At 37.2% G+C, this 26,004-nt stretch overlaps 1 protein-coding gene across 1 annotated transcript in view; it reads left to right on the top strand.

Moving 5' to 3' along the window:
• Tdh (L-threonine dehydrogenase) overlaps positions 1-26,004 on the top strand; it is a 156,653-nt gene that overhangs the window by 65,302 nt on the left and 65,347 nt on the right. Inside the window, exon 4 of the mRNA XM_090380883.1 lies at positions 21,610-21,680. Within this exon, the coding sequence (XP_090237009.1) occupies positions 21,610-21,680 (71 nt within the window). The remainder of the gene's footprint in view (positions 1-21,609; positions 21,681-26,004) is intronic.

Raw genomic sequence — 26,004 nt, 5'->3', positions numbered from 1 at the left:
ATTTACCAAGTAAATAATTGGTAAATATCCTTCCCTCCCTCCTTTTTTCCACCATTTTACTGGAGAGTATTTGTTTAATTCAGTCACTGCCACCTAAATGTGAGAGAACTTTTCTGTGTGTTGTAATTTTTAGAATGTTGGGAAAAAAATCAGGAGTCTGATGTCCTAGCATTCTGAAAATTTATACATAATGGTTGAAAAATAAGTTGAATTCATTGCTAAAAGAAAACAAAACACTTTTGTGATGAGCTGTAAATCTGAATAAATCTTAATTTTATATAAAATTTACACTTGTGCATTAGCTAAAATCAGCATTAATACATTAATGCTAGCAATACAGTCAAACAAAAAAACAAATAAAACTGTGTGATAAGTCTATAAACAAAAGCCAACATTACTGCAAAGCATTCAGTCAGTGTGCCAATACTGAGTAGTTGTTAATTTTGTGATCTTTATATTTACAGCACCTGTTGGGTGCATTTTGAATGCAGTTGTGCATTGCAGCACATAATTTTTAGTGTAATTTTACACACATAAGCTTAAAGGGAGAGAGTGAACATGTTAAACAATATCTTGTAGCTTAGTATGGATTCTGATAATTGCACAAGCCCAGAAGTATTTTGTTTCTGTTGGTATGTGACCGAAATCGTAAAATTCTGTATCTGAAAAATAACAAAATATAACTTCTGAGAAGGAACATCTACAATTATATTCTAAATATTAAAACAACTACAAAAATTATATACATTGAAAAGGAAACAGACTTATACATATTACAGTGCATCTATCAATTTAAACAGACTTAAGTATATATATAGCTACCTTCATATTAACTAGCTTATAATCTACTTTTACTTTTTAGACACTTTCTTTTAAGGAATATGAATCAGTATAATTAAATATCATGAGAGAAAATGTATTGTCATTATTAATATAACTAAATATCATCATCTCTGAGAACATGCAAAAATTAACAATCATTATCTTTTTTTATTGAAACTATTAGTTTCTTTTTTTCTGCAGCCTTTAAAAACTTTAGAGATGGTCCAATGATATAAACACAACTTAAACTTCTTGCATCAAAAACAGTTTGCACTTGCTTAATATCACTAATGTCAGCCTATAGTTATATATGACAAGAATTTTTAGATAAAAAAGGTTGTTTATGATCTGGAGGCATCTAAACAACTTTCCTGGAATCTTCACAGCAGTTTTGTTAAAAGGAACATTCTAGCAGAGATCCCCTATCCTTTAAGAGTTTTTTGTTTCTGTTATGAATCAGATCATAGTAACTTATTTACCATTTATTAAGCCAAATTTAACTGATATCATTAGCAAAGGATAATTTTTGCTCAAATTTCGTTGACAGTTTTTTTCTTCAAGAAATTAAATAAACATTTTGGACCTTATTATTAAGCTCTCGCATCTAATAAGCATTAATTGCACTTAATGAAAGAGAAAAATCAACTCATTAATTTTTGTAAGTCTCTATTCTTGTGTTGTTCTTTAAGACAGGTAAGTAACGCTCAAACTGTCTCCCCTTTCCCCCCCCTCCCTCTCTCTCTCTCTTGCTCGCAAGCTCATACTTAGTAAACATGGGAGCACATGTATGATAATGTGACACAGATAATTTGTGCCTAATAATTGTTATCTACAACATAAAAGATAAGTAATTTCTAAACAATATTTATTTGAGATGATTAGTATCAAGAATAACAACGTTTTAATCATTAAAACATTAAACGTTATATATTTAAATATCATCATTCTTTGAATGGGATGCAGTTCACAAGTAGCAGTTTATACAGTTTTATTTCTTGTACAACTATGCATTTGTTGAGCAGCCAATAGTTCATTCTGAAGCAGTCTGTGAAGCAGTTGCTACAATATATTTCATCCACCCCAGGTGGTGTGTTCACTTTTTTCTGCAGCAGTGTTTCTTCCTCCTAACTATCTTATTATAAAATTGTCTAAGTCCCAATTCTGCTAACCCCTTATATAAAAACTTCATGTGTAAAGTAAATGATGAATATTTATTCAATTTATCAGAAATCTGTTTTTGAGGATTATCAACAGTTATGCTATTCATGTCCCTTGGACCAGTGTGAAATATCCCTTTCGTTCTAGCGTTAACATATGCAAAGCATTCCCTGCTGCTTTTGTGCTCTTAGCCAAAAACTTCTCAAAATCTGTCTTAGCCTGTCTAACCTCTGATTAAGTTGACCACACATTTACAATAAGTTTTTATTAATTGTAGGACTCTGTATGCTTTGACAGTTTATAATCATTTCATGCACTTTTCTTTGATGCCATTAATCTCATCAGTTCATCTGACATCCATTTTGGTCTGTCTCAAATAATCTCTTAGTTGGTATAAAATTCGTAAGTGGTATATCTGATTGCTTCTCTGAAAACTTCCCATTTGGCATTTACATTTTTTTAAAAAACATCAGTTGATCCCACTGAAAAAATGGTTTAAAAATCATATCTCATTATAATCAACTTTTTGCAAAAACCTTCCATTTACCTTTAACAGTAGTTATATCTTTGAATAAATCCTGTATAAATGTGCCATAGGCTTCTTTATTTGAAGATTCTTAATACATGATGAATCATTGCTGATAACTGGATCAAGAATACAGCCACTCCCCAGCTTACATAATACTCGGGTGCCTCCGTAGCCAGGTGGGCAGGAGCAGAAGTGCGTAGCACCCGCTTCTTGATTAGACCAGGGTTCGAGCCCGTGACCACCAGATGCAGAAAGTTTTAGGAAATGACCACTGCATATCCCTGGAGCAACATGGCTTTAGTTGCTAATGCTCCTAAAAACCAAATAACAAACATAATACTCGACTTATGGAAATTCGACTTTACATTAGTTTCTTCTGGCTGGTGCAAACTTAAAAAAATTGTGGAAACTTGTTTTGCCTCCCGTAGGAATAAATGGAGGTATCATGAAAATATCGTAATACTAACCCAATAATACATTGTTTTTTTTTTTGGTAATTCTTTCCAAAACCTTGGAAATTGAAATTTTCACTATAAAGCTAAGCTATTTATCTCTCTAAAAAGTTATATTTATAATGGAAATTACACTACACTTTCATCATTATCATATGTTCTGTTATAAGAATCAATTTTGAAACCCCTTTGTAAAAAAATTTTTCTAAAACACATTTCTGGAGGTCACTACCATAAAACAATAAAAACAATTTGCACTTTCCAGTTTATTGGGCTTTTCTGTTAGTGAAATCTATTATAAATGAGTAGTAAACTCGGTCTGTTGCATTCGCAATAATACCGATAACTGGAATTCTGGGGGTTTTTACGTTACGATATTATGGTGAAATGAGTTTCCCTTCACTGAAATCTTTAGGCACCTCCATAGCCAGGTGGGCAGGAGCGGCAGTGCGTAGCACATACTTCTTGATTAGACCGGGGTTCGAGCCTGTGACCACCAAATATGGAGGATGCGGAAAAGTCAGGGAATGACCACCACATATCCCCAGAGCAAAATGGCCTTAGTTGCTAATGCTCCTAAAAAAAAAACCAACCAACTGAATTCTTCAATGATATAAATAAATTTTCAGAAACTTCTCTTCATTCCTATTTACTTATTACAATGGTGAAGGGAAAAGGGCCAATGGAAAGTGCAAGTGCTGGGAAACAAAACAAAATTGATTTAAAAATGGAGATGATTAATTAAGGAGTACGGAGCAGGACAAAGTTTGTCATCTATTGCACGGAATTAGGTCTCACTGCTTCTGCAGTGAATACTATTTTATGGCACAGTGTGCATATAAAAGAACATGTTAAAGGATCAATGCATTTAAGATCAACAGTGATCACAAAACAACGTTCAGGTGCTATATTGAAGATGGAAAAGCTATTAATAATATGGATGGAAAATCAGATTCAGAAGCAAGTGCCCCCTAGTCCAATGGCCATTCAAGCAAAAGCAAGAAGTATTTATGAAGATATTAAGGTTAAGTATGGCAAATCCCAAATCAAATTCGTGGCAAGCAATGAGTGGTTTAATAGGTTCAAGCATCGCACTAGTTTCCAAAACATTAAAGTATGCGGTGAAGTAGCCAGTGCCGATTCTGCAGCAGCAGAGAAATTTTGTGATGTGTTGGAAAAAATCTCTTCTAAACCTCCACAGCCCTCAACCTTCGCAGCAACATGCTTATCAGTTGGAGAGTTAAATTTTTTTTTTTTTAAACGAAAACCCCAAATACTTGAAGTATTAGAACCTATAATACTTAGTACCATGCTAATCCCCAAAAGAGATATATCATTTTGCCTAGAAATCGGAATGTTACCAAAGATAAGCATAGGAGCAGAAGAAGAATCGTTTTTGCAAGATATAAGACAAGAGTGAGTTTTAGAAGGATTGAAATCAAATAAGCTGTCTTTGCCCCACTGGAGAATTACCTGGGGATCGGCATTTAAGGAATTGGTAGCGGATATTCAAGAAGTTGAAGCTGATTGTGCAGGGCAAGGTTTCTCAAAATGGAAAGAGGAATGCAATGTGCTATCATCAGCAAAACTATGGACAGGATTTCCAGTCAATGGAAGAAGGTCATTAATATACAAGAGGAAAAGAGTGGGGGAAAGAACTGAACCTTGTGGGATACAGCATTAGTGGAGAAGTTAGAAGACAGGGCCATCTACCATCACCCTCAGTGACTGGCCATCAAGAAAAGTTTATAACCAATTACTAAAAACAGTTGGCAAACCATAAGATGGAAGCTTGTTTAGAAAACCTTTATGCCAAATGCGATCGAAAGCCTTTGAGATGTCAAGAGCAACTGCTTGTATTTCACCGAACTTTTGCATTGGGTTTGTCCATACATCATACATAGGTAACATAAGCCAGAATATCACTAGTGGATCGACACTGATGGAATCCATACTAGCGATGGTTGATCAGATGGAAGGTTTCTACGTAGTTTAAGAGTTAGCATTAGCATTAGTAGAGGCATTTGATGCAAGAAAGCAAGCTTATGCAGCATCAGCCAAAAAAAAAAAAAAAAAAACCCACTTCCACTTCACCCCTCTGTTCGTTCAAAATACCTGTCCAGCTGAGCCTTAAACTTATTTAGGCTATCAACCTCCACCACAAGGGATGGCAGTCTGTTCCACCAACCAACCACCCGCTGGCTAAAGGCAAATTTCCGCACGTCTATCCTACATCTGTCTTTCCTCAATTTGAATTTATGCCCTCTCAGGTGATTTTTCTGAGCTAGAGGAAGAATCCCATCAGCATTGAGCATGCTTAAACCATTCAAGGCTTTATACACCTCTATCAGATCACCTCGCTGGTGCCTAGTCTCCAGACACTGTAATTTGCAAAACTTAAGCCTTTCTTCGTAAGAGCACCCCTTTGTTCCATTCAGTAATCTTGTTGCCCTTCTCTGTACTCGTTCCAGCAGCTCTACATCCTTCTTGAAATGAGGCCTCCAGACCTGTATACAGTACTCTAGGTGTGGCCTGACCATTGCCTTATACAATGGAATAATCACCTCCTTATCCCTGCTGGAAAAATTCCTGTATATCATTGACAATACTCCATGAGCTACTCTTGCAGCCCGTCTGCACTGCTCAGAGAACTTCATATCTGCCTGCACAACCACCCCCAAGTCCCTTTCATTCTCTACCACTGTCAGTGTAGTACCACAGAGTTGATACGTTGCTCTGGGGTTGCTGTTTCCCATGTGTAGTACTTTACATTTGTCAATGTTAAACTTCATTTGCCACCTCTCAGCCCATCTGCTCAACCTTTCCAGATCCTGTTGCAGCAGCATAGTGTCAGTAGTGTCCTTGACAACCCTGCCAACCTTTGTATCATCTACAAACTTGGACATTAAGCTTGATATACCCTCATCAATATCATTTATAAATACAGAAAACAATAATGGACCCAACACTGAGCCCTGAGGGACTCCACTAATAACGTTAGTCCACGATGAGTAGTGTCCATTGATTACCACTCTCTGTCTTCTCCCCCTCAACCACCCCTTTATCCATAGCAGCAATTTGCCTCCAATGTCACACTGCTCCAATTTGTGTAGCAGTCTTCCATGTGCAACAGTATCAAAAGCCTTTCTAAGATCCAAGTATATAATATCAAAGTTATTCCCTGCATCCAGTTCTTTTGTGACTGCATCATAGTATCCAATCAAGTTGGTCAGGCAAGACTTCCCCTTAACAAAACCATGCTGTGTCTGAGCTATAACTGAAGTCTTGTCTAAATGATCCTGCAGTGCTTCTTTAACCAGTGCCTCCATTAATTTTCCTGGAACAGAAGTTAAGCTCACAGGTCTATAATTACTTGTGTCAGCCTTTGATCCTCCTTTGTGAATTGGGGTCACATTTGCACATTTCCAGTCTATGGGTACCTCCCCTGAGTCCAAGGAAGCTCTCATAATTATGGCTAAGGGTTTGCTTACTTCCTTTGCTGAGTTGGCGGTTAATTAATTTCTCCATTACTTTAGAAAGAGTAGAAGTAATAGCAATAGGACGATAATTGGATGGGAGGGATTTGTCACCCTTTTTAGGAACTGGCTGGATATGAGCAAATTTCTAAGCAGAAGGAAAAATACCTTTGGAATAAGAAAGTGAAAAAAGGCAGCAAAGAATCGGAGTAAGTTCAGGAGCACAGGTTTTGAGAACAAGTGGAGAACTGCCATCAGGACCTGTAGCTTTCTTAGCATCGAGATTTGTCAAAATCCTTCTGACATCTTTTTGACAAGACCACTGGAGGCATTGAATGGAGCATGTTGGGAATGGTGGGAGGTGTTTTACCAAGATGATTAGTACATGAGTTGAAAGAAAAATGGGATGCTGGCAGGTCAGCTTTATCCTTGGCTGAAGTGACAACAGAACCATCTGGTTTTGATAGAAGTGGGAGCAGAGATGGGCAAAAGTTGTGGCCAATAGCTTTGGCAAGAGACTAGAATGCTTGGCTACCATTAGGGCAAGAAGCAAGTTGTCTACTCTTAGCCTGTTCAACATCTAGTTTGGCCTGAAAATCAGACAGGGAATATCAGAACAGATATATGCACAAGTACCACCTTTTAGGCGAAAGGAATCATACAGTGAATAATTTGGGCTACTGAGCTCAGCGGTAGTTGAATCAACCGATAACTGAGATTCTGTCAGTAAAAGTACATGAGGTTTGGCAGACAGCAAGTGGAAATGGACATCATTGAGATTAGAATTGAGACCACATATATTTGTGAAATGAACTAGGATGTGTTTCTGGCAACGATGCTCGAAAGGTAAAACTTTCTGACGTTATGCCTGTCTCCTCTCTCCTTTTGTAATTTTATAATTTTGAAAATGTTGAAATTTTGTACACATTTGTTGTTTTTCCTGTGCATAAGATAAAAAAAAATTGAATAAATAATTCTATTTACATTATCGTCGAACATTTCTTTTTTGCTTCAATCAAATTCAAATTTGAGAGTCCTGCATAAGCATTTAGGGGAAATTCTGACTTACGTAGAGTTCCATGGAACTCAACCCTTACATAAGTTGGGGAGTGGCTGTATCTACAAATATATATATCATGTATTTTCTCTAAATGGAACGAATAATTTGAAATGTGTATCATTGTGTATACTAATTGTATTGAAAATAAGTAATGATCTTTAATGAAATTTGTGCAATTCAGTCAGTACAGTGTTTATGTATATATATATATATATATATATTTAATATGAATGTTGTATTATAATTAGCAGTCAATGTCTGGCTGTTTAGCTAATGGGAGACGAAGTTAGGAAGGTAATTAGGATAGAAATAGACACTCTTGCCCTCATTTTACATTAATAGCTCAGATTGTGGAAGAATTTTAGTGGTAAGTAAGTGAAAAGTATATGACTGAAGAATATAAAGCTGGTGCTTGGGTAATCTGGGAGTGCAAGTTCCCGTCCGTGTTAGTAAAGGCCCTGAACATTAGCATTAGTAGAGGCATATGATGTAAGAAAGCAAGCTTATGCAGCATGCATAAGCTTGCTTTCTTACATCATATGCCTTTCTGCATTTTGAAGTGGTTGTCTGTATATCTACCATAATCTTATGTTAATTAATGTATACTCTTATATTTAAATTAAAAAAACTAGTGTTTTTTAAATTTAGTGGGTAACTGGCTGTGATGTGTGTAAAACGGTATCTCTTCAGGATGCCACCATTTCACTACCAATTACTTATGCCAAATTCTCGCAAATAACACACACACACACACACACACACACACACACACACACACACACACACACCTGTGATATGCAAAATGTATATATGAATAATGAATATAAGAATAAATTATAGGATTATTATAAGATGATTATAATAGTATAAATAAATGAATTAACCAGAACAGATTAATGCCATCTATATAAGAGATTGAATATTACATCAGTCTGTATATTATTTAATATAGTCTAAGTAATTTATCTATTTAGAGGAGGCTAATATGTAAGATACTGAATCTATATTGAAGTACGGTTACAAATAATGCAGGTTAACGTGCAGACGACAAATGACATAACAACCCAAGTAACATATAATAGCCTATGCAGGCACCGATGGCCATTCCTGAAAACATATATGGAATACAAAGCAAAGTAAAAATTACAATTAAAATTAAATTAAAAGATTAAATGATGTTAATTATGGGTAAAAAGATACATTGAAAGGGACTTTTTCTAGGGCTAACCCTCTCAATGTATCAACCATAATTATACATATAATAATATGTAGCTATCTGTTTCTGTTGTCATCCGCCAGCTTAACGAAGTCCAGATGAAAGCAAAATAGTATATGTTAAGCGAAAAATAAAACTTATTAATAAGATGTAAGATAATGGTTATGCTACAAAATAGCACCATGGTATATCACAATTTAGTTTTTAACTGGCTGGATGACTATTAGCCCGGCAGATAGCTTAATCACAAATTTATAGAAAGATACCTAGAATTAAAAAAGCAAAAGACAATGTAGAAAGAGATCTATCCACTGTTGTTCATATAAGTATGTGGTATAATGTGCTATATTGGTATCAATAGTAGCGTAAGCTAACAGCAGGAGAACGGAAGTAGAGTAAAGTATAGCAGTAGTAACCTCGATCCCCCTCGAATTGCTCTAATAGTTCATGAGGTATGAAAAGTAGGTTTATACAGCAAATAGTACAAAGTATAGAAAAAGATTAAGCATAATGGTACGTAGGATAAAACTGGGAGCGTAACTTCCCGATCCTTATAGTAAGGAATCCTGGTTTATTTTATATAAGTATCACCATGTAGTATGGTATAGGATGCTGCAGATATAGCCAAAATTATATAGCATAATATGTAATAATAACAGGAAAGGCTAGTAAGTAGCCGATAAATATAGATTAGATAGACCGTTATGTTAGATGTATCAATACATATCTCCTAATAGATATAGATTAAGAAATAAGCATGCTTACCACCAGTAAAAGCAAAGTTAGAAAGAACAAGGAGTAAAGCATGTGTAGCTATATATCAGACGCTAGATGATTTATCATCAATTTGTTATACATAGAATGAATAATTTGAAATATGTATACAATTATATATATATACTAATTATATCAAAAATAAGTAATGTTCTATAACGAAATTCATGTGATTCTATCAGTATATTTTTTAAGAAAATAAGCACATATTTGATACCTTCTGAACATTTTGCAGAACCCCTGAAACTGGTCTACAGACTCCCCCCCCCAGGGGTTCGCGGACCCCAGTTTGGGAAACTGATCTAGAAGATTCCATTGTTGTAGCCTCAAGGGCAAAAGCTCTGCCTTATTCTTCGGCAGTTTGAGATAGCTGATGAGATCATTGTGATCTTATGTGGTTCGGAAGGTAAAGGTTTGGACAAAATGGTGAAACCCTTGAATAGACGGCTGCTGTACTTCATGTATATCAAGTTGATGTTCATCAGTTTCTTTATCTTCATCAGAGTGTACAGAAAAACAGTCTGCAGGAATAGGTAGTACTTCACCATGAGACACGGGACAAATTGCAGATGGTATATTCGAGTACATCAATATCCACTTTTTCTTCATTGTCATCCCTTTTCTAATAGGAGGAACCATTAAGAAGTAACATTCTGTGATGTGTTTTGTTGGCTCCCTTCATATCATGGACACTGCAAAAGGCATAAAACATCCCTTTCAATTCACCCACGCATTGAGTTTGAACATGTAGTGCAGCATATGTGTGGAGCCTAATTTACACTCAAAGTACAAGAAGTAGGCCTTTTTTATGGCTTGAGTTAAGGGATGCTGTCTTGAAGCTAACGTGACTTCTCCACATACATAATAGAAGTCATCTGGACTATTCGCATAATTACGGAATATATTATTCTTACACAACATTAATACTGTGCAAAAATTAGGAATCTCACAGAGAACAACTGTTGACTGAGAAAAAAATCACCCAGTATCTAGCCATATTCGAGAATTCTGCAACAGAATTAAGACTCATTTGAGGCGACAACTTATGTGATGCAGAACGAGGTGGCAGTTGCCAATCACTTGATAAGAGTGTGGTGGTACTGAACTGCAGTGTTGGCATGCATTTTGCTGTGAGCTGTAATTGATAATGTAGAGCAGCATTTCACAAACTGTTTTAGTCATGGAACACTTTTCATCTCACAAAATATTTATGAAACAAGTTTAGCGGGACCCAAGAACTGTTTGCTAATATTTTATTACACTGTGCATCAGGAGCATCTTTATTTCCAACACATGTAAAGCCAAAATTCAAATAACTGCCATACTTTCATTTTGGTCTTTTATTGGTTGGTTCCTGTTTTTTTAATTCAAATTTTTGGGGAACAAAAGGCTCCAATTGTCCATCTCCACTTTGAAGTGTGACAATATGGTGTTAGTTTTCATCAACCACAGTTGTGCTACTAGAAGTACTTGCTTCTCTTTTTAAAGTTCCTTTTTTCAACCACAAATTCATGGTCCTTTATTTTAATAATATTTCGAAATACTGATATTATCAAAAAAATTTATACAAGTGAGTTTATTTATATTGGTTTGCTTCCCCCTCTCCTTCAACCTGTATACTCCAGGCTATATTAAAGGAGGCGGAAAAGCAACTAAGCAAACTCTTAGCCATAATTATGAGAGAATCCAGTCACTGCAATTTGCAGAACTTAAGTCTATCTTTGTAACAGCAACCTTTTGTTTCACTCACTAATCTCATTGCCCTTCTCTGTACTCGTTCTACTAGCTCAGTATCTTTCCTAAAATGAGGCCTCCAGACCTGTGCAGTACTGAAGGTGTGGCCTGACCATTGCCTTATACAAGGGGATAATTACCTCCTTATTCTTGCTAGCAAAATTCCTATATATCATTGACAAGACCCCATGAGCAGCCTGTCTGCATTGTTCAGAAAACTTCATATCTGACTGCACAATTATCTCCAGGTCTTTTTCGTTCTCCACTACCCTGAGCATAATACTGCACAGTTGGTATGTTACTGTAGGATTACTGCTACCCATATGCAGTACTTGCATTTGTCAATGTTAAACTTCAGTTGCCACCTCTCAGCCCATCTGCTTAACTTTCCAAGATTGTGTTGTAGTAGCATACCTTCCTTATTGTCATTAACAACCCTACCAAACTTTGTATCTTCTGCAAACTTGGACATAAGCTTGATATACCTTCATCAGTATCATTGATGACTACACAAAACAACATGGACTATTAACATTAGTCCACAAAGAGCAGTGTCCATTGATTACCACTCTGTCTTCTCCCCTCAACCACCCTTTTATCCATTGTAGTAACTTGCCCTTAATACCATACTGCTCCAATTTGTACAGTAGTTTTCCATTAGTGGCAGTATAAAAAGGTTTCCTGAAATCCAAATAATTTTGATATATGATGTCAAAATTATTTTTTGCATCCAGTTCCTTTGTGACCACGTCATAGTTTCCAATCAAATTTGTTAGACAAGACTTTCCCTTAAAAAACCCATGCTGTCTGAATTATTACTGCAGTCTTGTTTAGATGATCCTGCAATGCTTCTTTAACCAGTGATTCCATTATTTTCTCCAGAACAGAAGTTAAACTAACATGTCTGTAATTACTCGTGTCACCCTTTGAACACCCTTTGTGAATTGGGAAATGTACATTTGCACATTTCTTATGCTTGGGGACTTCCCCTAGTTAATTTGACATTCATTTAGGCCTGAACCTTGAAAATTTTTTCTTAATTGGTATAAAAACTGTAGTAGCTTCCAAGATTAATGAATGCTTTCCATTTAGAATTTGCTGTTGGTAAGGTCATCAGTTGGGCCCATTGTATAGAATTTAAAAACTGTCAGAGACCACTGTTGTCACTTTTACGAAAGAAAAAACTCTTCCCTTTACCGCTGATGGTAATTATCTCTTTAAATAAATCCCACATCAGTACGCTTGATCATTGCCACCCGGTTCCTTTATCTGCAAATTTTTAATGAACGAATAATCACTGCTGATAACCAGATGAAGAGTATTACTGTCTCTGGTTGCCTCTCAAACCTGCTGCTGCAGAAAACAATCATTGCATGTACACCAATGCTAGGAGTATAGTAAATAAATTTGATGAATTTGAAGTGCTGGTCAAGACAAAGGTAGATATTGTAGGATATCAGAGATGTGGTTTCACACAGATATAAGTAATGCAGAATCGGAATTTGGGGAGTACAATCTGTACAGACCGGATAGGAAGGGAGAAGGAGTTATGTTGTTAGTTAAGAAACACATAAAATATAAGGCAGTACATTCAGTTGACATGGGTGGACAGTACAATGTTGAGTCAGTTTGGTATGACATAAGCACTGAGAAAGCAAATTTGGAAGTAAGAATGTGTTATATGCCTAATCACTTTGATGAGAAACAACAGTACGGAGAAATGTAGTGGGCAAGTAAATCATATTGTTTTATGATGGGGCATTTTAACTTCACTGATATGGCTTGGAACTTGTGGTTTGGTTACCTGCACGCTAGCAAGACCTTTGTAGATTTATTGGATCATTGTTTTCTACACAAACATGTTCGAGAGTCAACTCTTGATGTGATTATTCATTTATTAAGAATCTGCAGATAAAGGAACCACTAGTTGGCATTGATCACAGTGAACTGATGTGGAATTTACTGAAAGATGTAACTACCATCATGGGTAGTAAATGTAAGGGTTTTTGCTTTCGTAGAGGTGACTACAATTGTCTCGGACAGTTTTTAAATTTTATACAGTGGGACCATTTGATGTTACCATCAGTAAATTCAAAATGGGAAGCATTCAAGGAATTGATCTTGGCAGCTACTAGGATTTTCATACCAACTTGGTCCTTGAGGCTGTCGCAGACTTTCTCTCAGATATGCAAAACAAGCTGTGCTTGCTACATAGTAGTCTAAGACTGTGATGGAACTGGTATTCGGGTGACACGCAAGTCAAGTGGATCTAATTTCGGCAAGTCCGGAAGGTCTGTGACTGCCAAATCCTCTGATTCCTCCTTCCCGATGTTGGGACTGTTAGTAATCCTGGGTATAATCCCCATGTGCAAGCACACTGTGGATGACCACCCAGGTGTGAACCAACATAAGTAGGGGTTGTGGTGTGGGCACCACACCACATGGAGGAATGCTGCCCCTCTGTGTTACCAGGCAATACCAGGTGGTAGATGACACTCATCAACTGGTGCAATATCACTACTTTGCTTATTGGAGGCTAGAAGTGGTGGAACCCGTGTTTAGTCTCTAGAATAAAGAGACTAAACACGGGTTCCGGTCAACCCTCCCCCATCTCTTCCATCATGCAGTATGACTGATGTCCTTTGAGGTAATGATGGAACACCTTGGTGAGCTCCAAACTTCCTTACATTTCCAGGGTACAGCTCTAAAATGGTGTTCACAGGCCGACCTCTAGTTAGTACACTGGACTGAACCTATTGGTAACTCTCTAGGAGGTTTCCGGATCAGCTAGTGTATAATCTTACTGCCTCTACTCTGCCAGATAGTGACTGGAGGAAGTCCGAGTAGTGTGTGTATGCGGGGTCGCATTGTAAAGGCCACGTTATGTCAATGATCTGGGTATATTCTTACCATGTGTATGCCACATCCAAAAATTTCATTACTTCATTCAGCATGCCCCCCCCACTTTTTCTTACTATTGAATACATCATGAATTGTCAAACTAATAGCGCAAACCTATCTGCGAAAAGATCTAAACCTCCCAAACACTTCCTAGTTCATTTCACAAATATACGTGGTCTCAATTCTAATCTCAACAATGTCCATTTCCACTTGCAGTCTGCCAAACCCCATGTACTTTTTCTGACAGAATCTCAGTTACCAGTTGATTCAACACTACTCATCTCAGTTGCCCAAATTATTCACTGTATGATTGCTTTCGCCTAAAAGGTGGTACTTGTGCATATGTCTGTTCTGATATTCCCTGTCACAGACTTGATAATTTGGAATCTCCTCTTTTCGATCTTCTCTGGCTTAAAATCTCTCTACTTCATTCTGTCAAATTCATCTGTTGTTCTACTGTTCTCCCAACTTCACTAATCACTTGGAGCTCTTTGACTCTCTCTCTCTTTGCAACTTGACTTTCTCCAGTCCAACTTTCCTAACAGTGAGGTAATTTTCCTTGATGATTTTAATGTTCAAAACTCCAGCTAGCTTCTGTTTTCCAGTCACACTGACCCAGCTAGTGATGATTCTGAGGCTTTTGCAATTACTAATGATCTCGCACAGATTGTTCATTTACCTACAAGAATACCAGACAATCCTAACCATACAGCCTTGATCTTTTTTTCACAAACAACCCTTCTAAGTACATGGTCAAGGTGAGTGGTCCTTTAGGCATCTCAGATCACAACTTGTTGATTGTCTCTTCTCCAATGGAGCCTTTATCTCATGGTTATTCCCAGCCTTTTGTTGTTTGGCATTACAAGAATGCAAAATGGGATGAATTGCGAGATTTATTTTCTTCTTTTCCTTGGTCAGATTCCTGATGTTAACATTTTCTCAGATTGTGTCAGTGAAATTATTCTTGTAGGAATGGAATTTTAACATGGAGTGTGGCATCATTTATTCCACACTCCATGTTAAAATCTTGTCCTTTATCTAAACCTTGGTTTTCCAATAAATGTGCTAAGGCTGTTCAAGGAAAAATTTTGCATATCGTAATTGGCTTGGTTCCAATTCTTCAATTTATTTTCTGCCTACAATGGAGATCGCAACAATTGAAAAGTAGTTATTAATCAGTCTAAACTATTTTGAACAGGCTAAGAGTAGAAAAATTCCTTCTTGCTCTAATGGTAGCCAAGCATTCTGGTGTCTTGCCAAAGCTGAGGTGCAACTTTTGCTCATCTCTGCTCCCACTTCTGTCAAAACCAGATGGTTCTATTGTCACTTCAGCCAAGGATAAAGCTGTCCTACTAGCATCCCATTTTTCTTCAAACTCATGTATCAGTGATCTTGGTGGCTCCCCCATGGGCAGGAGCAGCAGTGCATAGCAAACGCTTCTTGATTAGACTAGGGTTCGAGCCCGTGACCACCAAATACGGAGGATGCAGAAAGGTCAGGGAATGACCACCGCATATCCCAGGAGCAATATGGCATTAGTCGCTAATGCTCCAAATAACAAACAAACAAACAGTGATCTTGGTAAAACACCTCCCACTATTCCCAGCACACTCCATTCAGTGCCTCCTGTGGTCTTCCATCAGAAGGATTTTGACGAATTTTGCGGCTAAGAAAGCTCCAGATCCATGGTATTTTTCCACTTGTTCTCAAAACCTGCACTTCCGAACTTACTCCTGTTCTTTGCTGCCTTTTTTCACTTTCTTATTCCAAAGGTGTTTTTCCTTTTGCTTGGAAATTTGCTGATGTCCAGCCAGTTCCAAAAAAGGGTGACAAATCATTCCCATCCAATTATCATCCCATTGCAATTACTTCTACTCTTGGGCGCCTCCGTAGCCAGGTGGGAAGGAGCAGCAGTGCGTAGCACATGCTTCTTGATTAGACCGGGGTTCGAGCCCGTCACCACCAAATACGGAGTATGCGGAAAGGTCAAGGAATGACCACCGCATATCCCGGAGCAATATGGCCTTAGTTGCTAATGCTCCTAAAAACCAAATAACGAACGAACGAACTTCTACTCTTTCTAAAGTAATGGAGAAATCAATTAACCGCCAACTCTTACACTATGTAGAGACCTTCCTCTGATCAACGATTGCCAGTATGGATTCTGTCAGTGTTGATCCACAGGTGATATTCTGGCTTAAATTATCCATTTATGGACGAATTCAATGGAAAAGTTCGGTGGAACATAAGCAGTTTCTCTTGACATCTCAAAGGCTTTCAATCATGTTTTGGCATAAAGGTCTTCCAAACCAGCTTCCATCTTATGATTTACCAACTTTTTTTTTGTAATTGGGTATACAGTTTTCTCTTCGAACACTCACTGAAGGTAATGGTGGATGGCTCTCTATCTTCTCCACTAATGCTGAAGTCCTCCAAGGTTCAGTTCTTTTCCTCTTGTATATTAATGACCTTCTTCCATTGACTGGAAATCCTAACTATAGTTTTGCTGTTGATAACATGTTGCATTCCACTTTCCAGTTTGAAAAAACCCTCTCCTTGCTCAATCAGCTTCAACTTCTCAAATATCTGCTACCAATTCCCTAAATGCCCATCTCCTGGTAATTCTCCAGTGTGGCGAAGACAACTTAGTTGATTTCAATCCTTCTGAAACTCAGTCCTGTCTTATATCTCGCAAAAAGGATTTTTCTGCTCCTGTGCTTATCTTTTGTGATACTCTGATTTCCAAAAGAGATGATATATCTCTTTTGGGGATTACCCTGACTTCTAATCTCTCCTGGCCCAAGCACATTACAAATATTGCTTCCTCTGCATCTAAAAAACTTTATTTTCTCTTTCGTTCTCGGCATTACTTTTCTTCCAAATAGCTGTTCACTCTATACAAATCACAAATCAGCCCTACCATAGAATATTGTTCCCATATCTGGGAATGTGCCCCCAAAACCTCTCTCAGGCTTCTAGATTCCATTCAGAAGAGGGCTGTTAGGTTAATTAATGACTCATCTCTAACAAACTCTCTCCACAGATACTCTGTCTTATAGACATTCTGTTTCTGCTACATGCCTTTTCTACGGATATTTCCATGGCACTGTTATTCTGAATTGGCTTCTAAAATTCCTGCTCTCTTTCAAAATAATCCGAACATGTGCTGCTACCAGCCAACATCCATTTACTGTCCAACTTCAAACTCACAGAACCAACTTTTCATCTTCCTCTTTTATTCATTCAACTGCCGTTTTCTGGAACAACCTTCCTTCATACGTATTTCCTGAAAATTACAGTCTACAAAAGTTTAAGTCTAATGTTAACAAATCTCTTCTTTCTTCTTCTCAACCTCTAACTCATACGTGGTACTAAATACTATAGGTCCTAATACCTCTCATGTTTGGGGTTTTCATTTAAAAAAAAATAATAATAAGAAATACTGTTCAAAGGATGTCAGATGAACTAATGGGATTCATATAAATTATCAGGTGACACTGAAGCCTGTGGTAGATATAAGCTAGTCTGTAATCAAGTCACAAAGGTGGCTAGGGAGGGAAGACTGAATATGAAAAATGTTTGGCAAAGGATGCAAAGAAAAACAGCAAAGACGTCTTTACTGATGTAAACTCTAGAAGGAAGGGAATGAATCAGATTGGACCACTTGATATCGATGGTTCAAGTGTTGATGAACCTGCACAGGGTAGCTGACAAACTGAATGAGTATTTTGTATCTACATTCACGCATGAGGAATTCTGTGGGGAAGGGGAGACCAGAAGTTTATCAAACTCTAAAAGAGAGCTAAATGATTTTGTAATAACTCAGAGCAAAGTGGGGAGAAAATTCTTTAAGTTAAACATAAAAAGGCATCTGGGGTGGATGGAATCTATCCAGTTACATTAAAGGAGGCAGCAAAGGAAGTAAGAAAACTCTTAACCATAATTATGAGAGCACCCTTGGATTTAGGGTAGTTCCCCACGGACTGGAGAGGTGCAAATGTATCATTTCACAAAGGGAGATCTAAGGGTGACACAAGTTAGACAGACCTGTTAGTTTGACTTCTGTTCTGCGGAAAATAATGGGGTCTCTGGTTAAAGAAGCATTGCAGGATCACCTACACAAAACTGCAGTTATAGATCAGACACAGTATGGTATAAAGGCGCCTCCATAGCCAGGTGGGAAGGAGCAGCAGTGCGTAGCACACGCTTCTTGATTAGACCGGGGTTCGAGCCCGTCAGCACCAAATACGGAGAATGCGGAAAGGTCAGAGAATGACCACCGCATATCCCGGAGCAATATGGCCTTAGTTGCTAATGCTCCTAAAAACCAAATAACAAACAAACAATAACAAACAAGCATGGTATATGAGGGGTAAGACTTGTCTGACCAATTTGATTGGATACTATGATACAGAAAGGAACTGAATGCAAAAAAATAATTTTGATAACATATATTTGTATTCAGGAAAGCTTTTGATATTATTGTACATGGATGACTGCTGTACAAATTGGAGCAGTATGGCATTAAGGAAAAGTTGCTGCTATGGATAAAGGGATTGTTGAGTGGGAGAAGACAGAGTTGTAATCATTGGACACTGCTCTTAGTGTACTAATGTTATTGGAGTGCCTCAGGGTTCAGTGTTTGCCCCATTGTTTTGTTTATTTATCAATGATGTTGATGAAAGTATATCAGGTCTAATGTCCAAGTTTGCAGATGATGCCAAGGTTGGCAGGGTTGTTAATGATGAGAATGGCAGTATGCTACTGCAAGAGGATCTAGAAAAGTATGACAGATGGGCTGAGAGGTGGCAACTGAAGTTTAACATTGACAAATGCAAAGTACTGCATATGGGTAGCAGTATCCCCAGAGTAACGTATCAATTGTGTGGTATTAAACTCATGGTAGTGTAGAATGAAAATGACCTGGGTGTAATTGTGCAGTGAGATCTGAAGTTTTCTGAGCAGTGCAGACAGGCTGCCAGAGTAGCTTATGGGGTCTTGTCAGTGATATACAGGAAGTTTGCTAGCAGGGATAAGGAGGCATTTATCCCCTTATACAAGGGAATGGTAAGTCCACATCTTGAGCACTTCATTCAGGTCTGGAGGCCTGATTTTAGGAAAGATAGAGCTGCTGGAATGCACAAAGAAGGGGAACAAAGGGTTGCTCTTACCAAGAAAGGCTTAAGTTCTTCAGACTAAGTATCTCTGGAGACTAAGCACCTGCAAGGTCATCTGATTGAGGTGCATATGGCCTTGAATGGTTTGTGCAAGCTGAATGCTGATGGGATTCTTCCCATTGCTTAGATTGTGCACCTGGGGACATAAATTCAGGAAAGACAGTTTGTAGAATCAGGCGCCTCCGTAGCCAGGTGGGAAGGAGCAGCAGTGCGTAGCACACGCTTCTTGATTAGACCGGGGTTCAAGCCCGTCACCACCAAATATGGAGGGTGCGGAAAGGTCAGGGAATGACCACCGCATATCCCGGAGCAATATGGCCTTAGTTGCTAATGCTCCTAAAAACCAAATAACCAACCAACCAACCAACCAGTTTGTAGAATAGATGTTCGAAAATTTTCCTTTAGCCAGTGCATTGTTGATTGTTGGAATAAACTTCCATCTGCTGTTGTGGAAGTTGATAGCCTAAATAAATTCAAGGAAGAACTGGACATAATTTTGGAGCAAATGGTTGGGTAAAATGGTTTCTTTTTTGTTTTGGCTGATGCTGTATAAGCTTGCTTTCTTGCATCAGATGCCTTTGCTAATGCTAATACACTCTCTGGCTGTCTCCCTTAAAATTACTGGGTATGTACCGTCAACTCCAGGAACCTTACTTGCCTTTAGGCTCAAAGTTTTCTAACAACAGCCATTAATACCTTCCGAATCACTAATTTCATATGGCTCAGCCTCATTTGCACAGTCTCCTCAGCATAATGAGTCTTTCGTCAGTAAAGACAGATCTGAGGCACCTAATCAGTTTATCTGCAACATACTTTGGGTTATATAGGACTTTCCTACACTCAGTGCACAAGGGTCCAGTCCGATTCATTTTCCTCCTCTTTGTATTCACCTAAGTGAAAAACTCGTTGGCCTCCCTAACTTTATATTATTTGACTGTTGTTTTGAAATTTAGTTTCAATTTGTGTGTTCTTTCTCTGATTTTCTAGGAAATGTACAAATTAAACTTAATCTCCAATTTTCAAATATAATTTGTTTAATTTGTTAATTTAATGTTGTAATCTATGAGGTCATGTGAATGAATCTGTCGATTAAGTAGGCCTGTTTGATGGATAAAATGCGAAAGAATGGAATTTGTGTTATATAATTTTAGTCTGTTTCTTGTCTTTATTATATTTTATTATTATTTTTTTTTATGAGAGCTCCAAAGACAAAAGAAGTTAGAATGTGTAGTACCATGCATAAGTTGGGGAAGGAGAAGATTGTTCACATCAGATTTGGATTTCTATAGGTTGTAGTTTTTGATAAATACGTGCAAAGGAAGGTTATTCCAGAAAACAGAAGTAAGAGGGATAAATTAGAAAGAGGAAAGGTTGGACTTGGAAAGAGTGCTGACTGGGTGTGACGCAGGTTCAAACTGCAGTCTTTGTCAAAAACTTTTCCCTTGTAAAATCCAATTACTGTAAGAATTAATTCCAGTGCATTGAGAAAACCCAACTAGAATTCACATGTACTCTTTGATATTTCAGCTGAAGATAATGATTTTCGAAATTGATAATGAGTGAAGTACATTTTCATTTGCAAGGATTTGTTAATAAGCAGAATTGCAAGTTATTGAGAACCCGAGAGTGAGCTTTGAATGATGCATCTAAGTTGTGTCACTGTTAGTGAAGTCAAGCCTTTACATTCACACAATTCTCAGTTTGTACTTCAACAGTGTTAGTCATATTGAAATTGGTGATGGAGAAAGGTACAGAACAACTGCTTTGCAACAGCTTGGCCTAGTAAATATATGGTTTCAACAGGATTTAGTGACAGCCCACATAAAAAGAGAAACAATGAGGATTTTAAGATATCTTTTCCAAAACTGCCTAATTTCTTTCTTCAGGGATGTTAATTGGCCTGCTCATCTGATTCATCAGCCCCAAATTTATTTATTTGATTTTTTTTTTTTGTGTGGTTACCTAAAAAACGTATTTGTAAGTACATGACAATTTATTTTGTTTTCTTGGAAATTTGTTTATATATCATTTGTGAAAAATTATATCATTTAAAAGTTCAGTGTTCATCATCATTATTTTGACAATATTTTTTTTCTCTAGTGATGGTGGACACTGGACATTTAAAGAATATAATTTTTCGCAAATGATATATAAACAAATTTCCAAGAAACACAAAATACATTGTCTTGTATTTTGTGTGCTGTTGTTTTCATTAAAAAGTTTTAAGTTTGTTATTAAGACAGTAATTATCAGTTTTTTTCTGTTCACTTCAGAGATTTACAAAGTTTTGTATTCATTATTAATTTTCAGGAAAAAATATGGAGCTGAAAATGTTATTATGTCTGATATTATCAAAGCACCAGAGGAAATTCTAAGTAGTGGTGAGTGAATTGTTTGAAATCTTATTATAGACTTTGGAAATTTCTTATGAAAAAGCCCAGAAGTGAAGTACCTAGTTATATGGACTTCCTTTGTGCTATGTGAGGTGTTCTTCTTGGTGACTATAAGTTGTATTCAACATCATGATAAAAGTCCAGAAAGAAAGGAAATGTAATATTTTAAAATTACATAACAAAATATCACTTTAATTATTATTAATTAATATTATCATTTTTATTTCATTTCATTCTTCTTTAGAATTATTGCTTTTAATTCCAAATGTTGTAGGGAATTTTAAAAAAAACTTATTCTGTGTCAAGTCACTTAAATTCCTGTGTAAATGTTAAAAAATTACAAGTCAAACTTTTTATGAAAATCATAAAAATATTGACCACTTTTTACTTTGAGGGAAAAGCCCTCAAGCTTAATGTCCAAGTTTGCAGAAGATACAAAGGTTGGCAGGGTTGTTAAGGACACTACTGACACTATGCTGCTGCAACAGGATATGGAAAGGTTGAGCAGATGGGCTGAGAGGTGGCAAATGAAGTTTAACATTAACAAATGTAAAGTACTACATATGGGAAACAGCAACCCCAGAGCAACGTATCAACTCTGTGGTACTACACTGATAGTGGTAGAAAATTAAAAGGACCTGGGGGTAATTGTGCAGGCAGATATGAAGTTCTCTGAGTAGTGCAGACAGGCTGCAAGAGTAGCTCATGGTGTCTTGTCAATGATATACAGGAATTTTTCTAGCAGGATAAGGAGTTGATTATTCCCTTGTATAAGGCAATGGTCAGGCCACACCTAGAGTACTGTATACAGGTCTGGAGGCCTCATTTCAAGAAGGATGTAGAGCTGCTGGAACGAGTACAGAGAAAGGCAACAAGATTAGTGAATGGAATAAAAGGTTGCTCTTACGAAGAAAGGCTTAAGTTTTGCAAATTACAGTGTCTGGAGACTAGGCATCGGCGAGGTGATCTGATAGAGGTATATAAAGACTTGAATGGTTTGAGCATGCTCAATGCCGATGGGATTCTTCCTCTTGCTCAGAATAATCACTTGGGAGGGCATAAATTCAGATTGAGGAAAGACAGATGTGTGGAAATTTGCCTTTAGCCAGCAGGTAGTTGGTTGGTGGAACAGACTTCCATCCCTTGTTGTAGAAGTTGATAGCCTAAATAAATTTAAGGCTCAGCTAGACAGGTATTTCGAACAAACGGAGGGGTGAAATGGAAGTGTTTTTTTTTGGCTGATGCTGCATAAGCTTGCTTTCTTGCATCATATGCCTCTACTAATGCTAATGCTAATAAGCGGGAACTTTAAATAGAGCAGTATTTGTAGTCTTGTAATATGAGTAAGTCTATATAGGAATACAGAAAAATGTATTTTTCTAGTATTAGTGAAAAAATTATACATTATTGTCCTAAATAATCTATTGAGTGGAAAGGTCTGTGTAAATTATGGCAAATCATTTTTAATAGTGTGCCAAACTTGGTGCCGGCTTGATACTGAAGGATAATGCCAATTTTTGTAATCACAATTTTTGATTGCATTAGAGTGATAATACTTAAGAAGAAGAAAAAAAGAAAAAACCTGAATACTATGGATCAACTTAAATTAAAATGCATGACAAAATGCAAAAAATAAAAAAAATGTTGAATATCGTTTAAAAAATATCTACTTAAAAGTCCAGAAAAGTCCCCCATTAATTATGTACTATTGTAATAAATATTGTGTGCTTCTTGCTTCCAAGAACACTTGTACCTGTGATAACTGGATGTGTGTGATCCAAGAAAAGTATTCAGATGTATTACTAATTGGTGCTAATTTGTATTGGTGTGTGCCAAATCAAGAAATATTCAAGTAATGCATCTGTGTTATGTTTTTCAGTTGATCTTTTGTTGACACTGTTGTTCCTCAGTGATGATGACAGTGCTCAGAATTAAGCTCTCTAGAATCAAATCAATTGTTTTCCCACATAATCAACATAAAAGTAGCTAGCCAGTATTGCTTTTAATTGGATCATCATCATCAGCCATTTTCAATCCACTGCAGGTTGAAGGCCTCTCCAGCAACTTTCCAGTTCCTTCTGTTTTGAGCACTGGCCATCCCTTTACTACCCAGAAACTCATGAATTTCATCTATCCATCTCCACCTTTGTCTTCCAGGTTTTCTTCTAGCTCCTCTTGGCTACCATTCTGTTATTTTCTTAGTCCATCTGTCATCATGTCTTCGAGCTATGTGTCCTGCCGAAGACCATTTTAGTTTTGATAAGAATGTCATTTACTTGAGTTTGCGGCCTAATCCATGTGTTTCTCTTCTTATCTAACAGTCTGATTCCCAATATAATTTGTTCCATTCTTCGCTGTGTAGTTCTCAGCTTCTCTTCCATTCTTTTGGTGAGTGTCCAAGTTTCACTTCCATAAATCATGGTGGGGAGTATACATTGGTTCACTATTTTACGTTTCAGACAAACTGGGATTCAAAAGTACATCACCAAGGGTGTCAAAACTAATACTCAAGATTTCTAAGAGGTACAAGCTAAAGATTATAATGATTTATGCACCAACATCGAGCCATGATGATGAAGAGGTTGAAGAAATGTACACCGAAATTGAGTCTTGTAGATGAGCAGAAAACCCACTACGCTATTATTATGGGGGACTTTGATGCTAAGGTTGGAAAAAGGCAAAACAGCGCAGAAAGAGGAACTATAGGAAATTTTGGAATTGGTGAAATAAGAGGTGAAAGACTTGTGGAATTTGCAGAATTTCAAGGACTGTCAGTAATGAACACTTTTTTTCAAGAAAAGAGTGAGCAGAAAGTGGACATGGAAGAGTCCAAATGGATTAACAACTAATGAAATCGACTTCATCCTCACTAACAGAAGATATATTGTGAATGATGTTACCGTCCTGAATAAGGTAAATGTTGGAAGTGATCACAGAATGGTAAGATGTACATTTGATATAGATGTAGGAAAGGAAAGGAAAAAACTGACTTGAGTAAATAATACAAAGGTCTTTGAGATAACAGGAGGAGAAAAAGCAGTATGTACTGGAACTTAAGAACAAGTTTGAGCTTCTACCGACTGCTCAGGACCAAGATATCGAGGAATACTACAACTTTCTGAAAGTGATAAAGCCCAAGAAACCTATAGGGAAAAAGAAATCCAAAGAAGAAAAAATTAGTCAAGAAACACTTGTCAAGATGAACCGAAGACGACAAATGAAGCGCAAGAAAAACACTGACAGGGAAAAAATTTAGTATACTGAGTTATGCAAAGCCATTAGAAAGAGACTCAGAGAGGATATAAGAAGATTTAACACAAGAAATGTAGAACAGACATTAAGGGAAAACAAAGAATTTAAATCAGGAGCCATGAGCAGTAATGCAGAAAGACAAATGATACTGAAACTGAAGAATAGCGATGGTGTACTTATAAACAGCAGAGAGGGCATAATTCAAATAGTAGAAGACTACTATAGAGAATTATACAAGAAGCGAGGGAATGATGCCAGCAGTGGGGAAGATGGATTGCAAAGTAGCAACACATACGACATACCCGATAGTCTTCCTTATGAGGTAGAACCTGCATTGAAGAAAATGAAGAATCAGAAAGCCCCGGGGGAAGATGATGTTACTGTAGAATTGTTAAAATTGGGAGGAAGAGACATAACACAAACTGGCAAGGCTCTTCACAAAGTGCGTTAGAAAAGGTGTGACGCCTAAGCAGTGGAATAATGCAATCATAGTTTTTCTACATAAGAAAGGAGATAAATCAGAAATTGGAAATTATAGACCAATTAGCTTGCTATTCCACATATACAAGTTGTTCACAAGGGTCATTACTAACAGATTAGAAAGAATACTTGATGAGAATCAACCGAAAGAGCAAGCTGGCTTTAGGACAGGATTCTCAACTATGGATCACCTTCACGTAATATCACAGCTAATGGAGAAAGCAAATGAATATAAAACACCATTATGCCTGGCATTTGTGGATTATGAAAAGGCATTTGACTCCATACAGCATAAGGCAATGTTTCGGGCACTGGAAAGACAAGGCATAGATACCCCACATATTATGATTTTGAAGAAAATATATGAGAATGCTACCTCCTTTATTAGACTAGACAAAGACAGTAGGAAATTTAAAATCGAGAAAGGAGTTCGGCAAGGAGACACAATATCTCCAAAGCTGTTTACTGCTGCCCTTGAGGAAGCTTTCAGACGATTAGACTGGGCGCAGAAAGGAGTCAATGTGAATGGAGAGTACCTAAACCATTTACAATTTGCAGATGACATTGTGGTCATAAGCCA

Source organism: Mastigoproctus giganteus, chromosome 9 (genome assembly GCF_048544385.1).
Source record: "Mastigoproctus giganteus isolate SK-2022 chromosome 9, ASM4854438v1, whole genome shotgun sequence".
Classification (NCBI taxonomy): domain Eukaryota; kingdom Metazoa; phylum Arthropoda; class Arachnida; order Uropygi; family Thelyphonidae; genus Mastigoproctus; species Mastigoproctus giganteus.
Note: the sequence above shows the minus strand (reverse complement) of the source record. Positions and strands in the feature narration are given on the sequence as shown.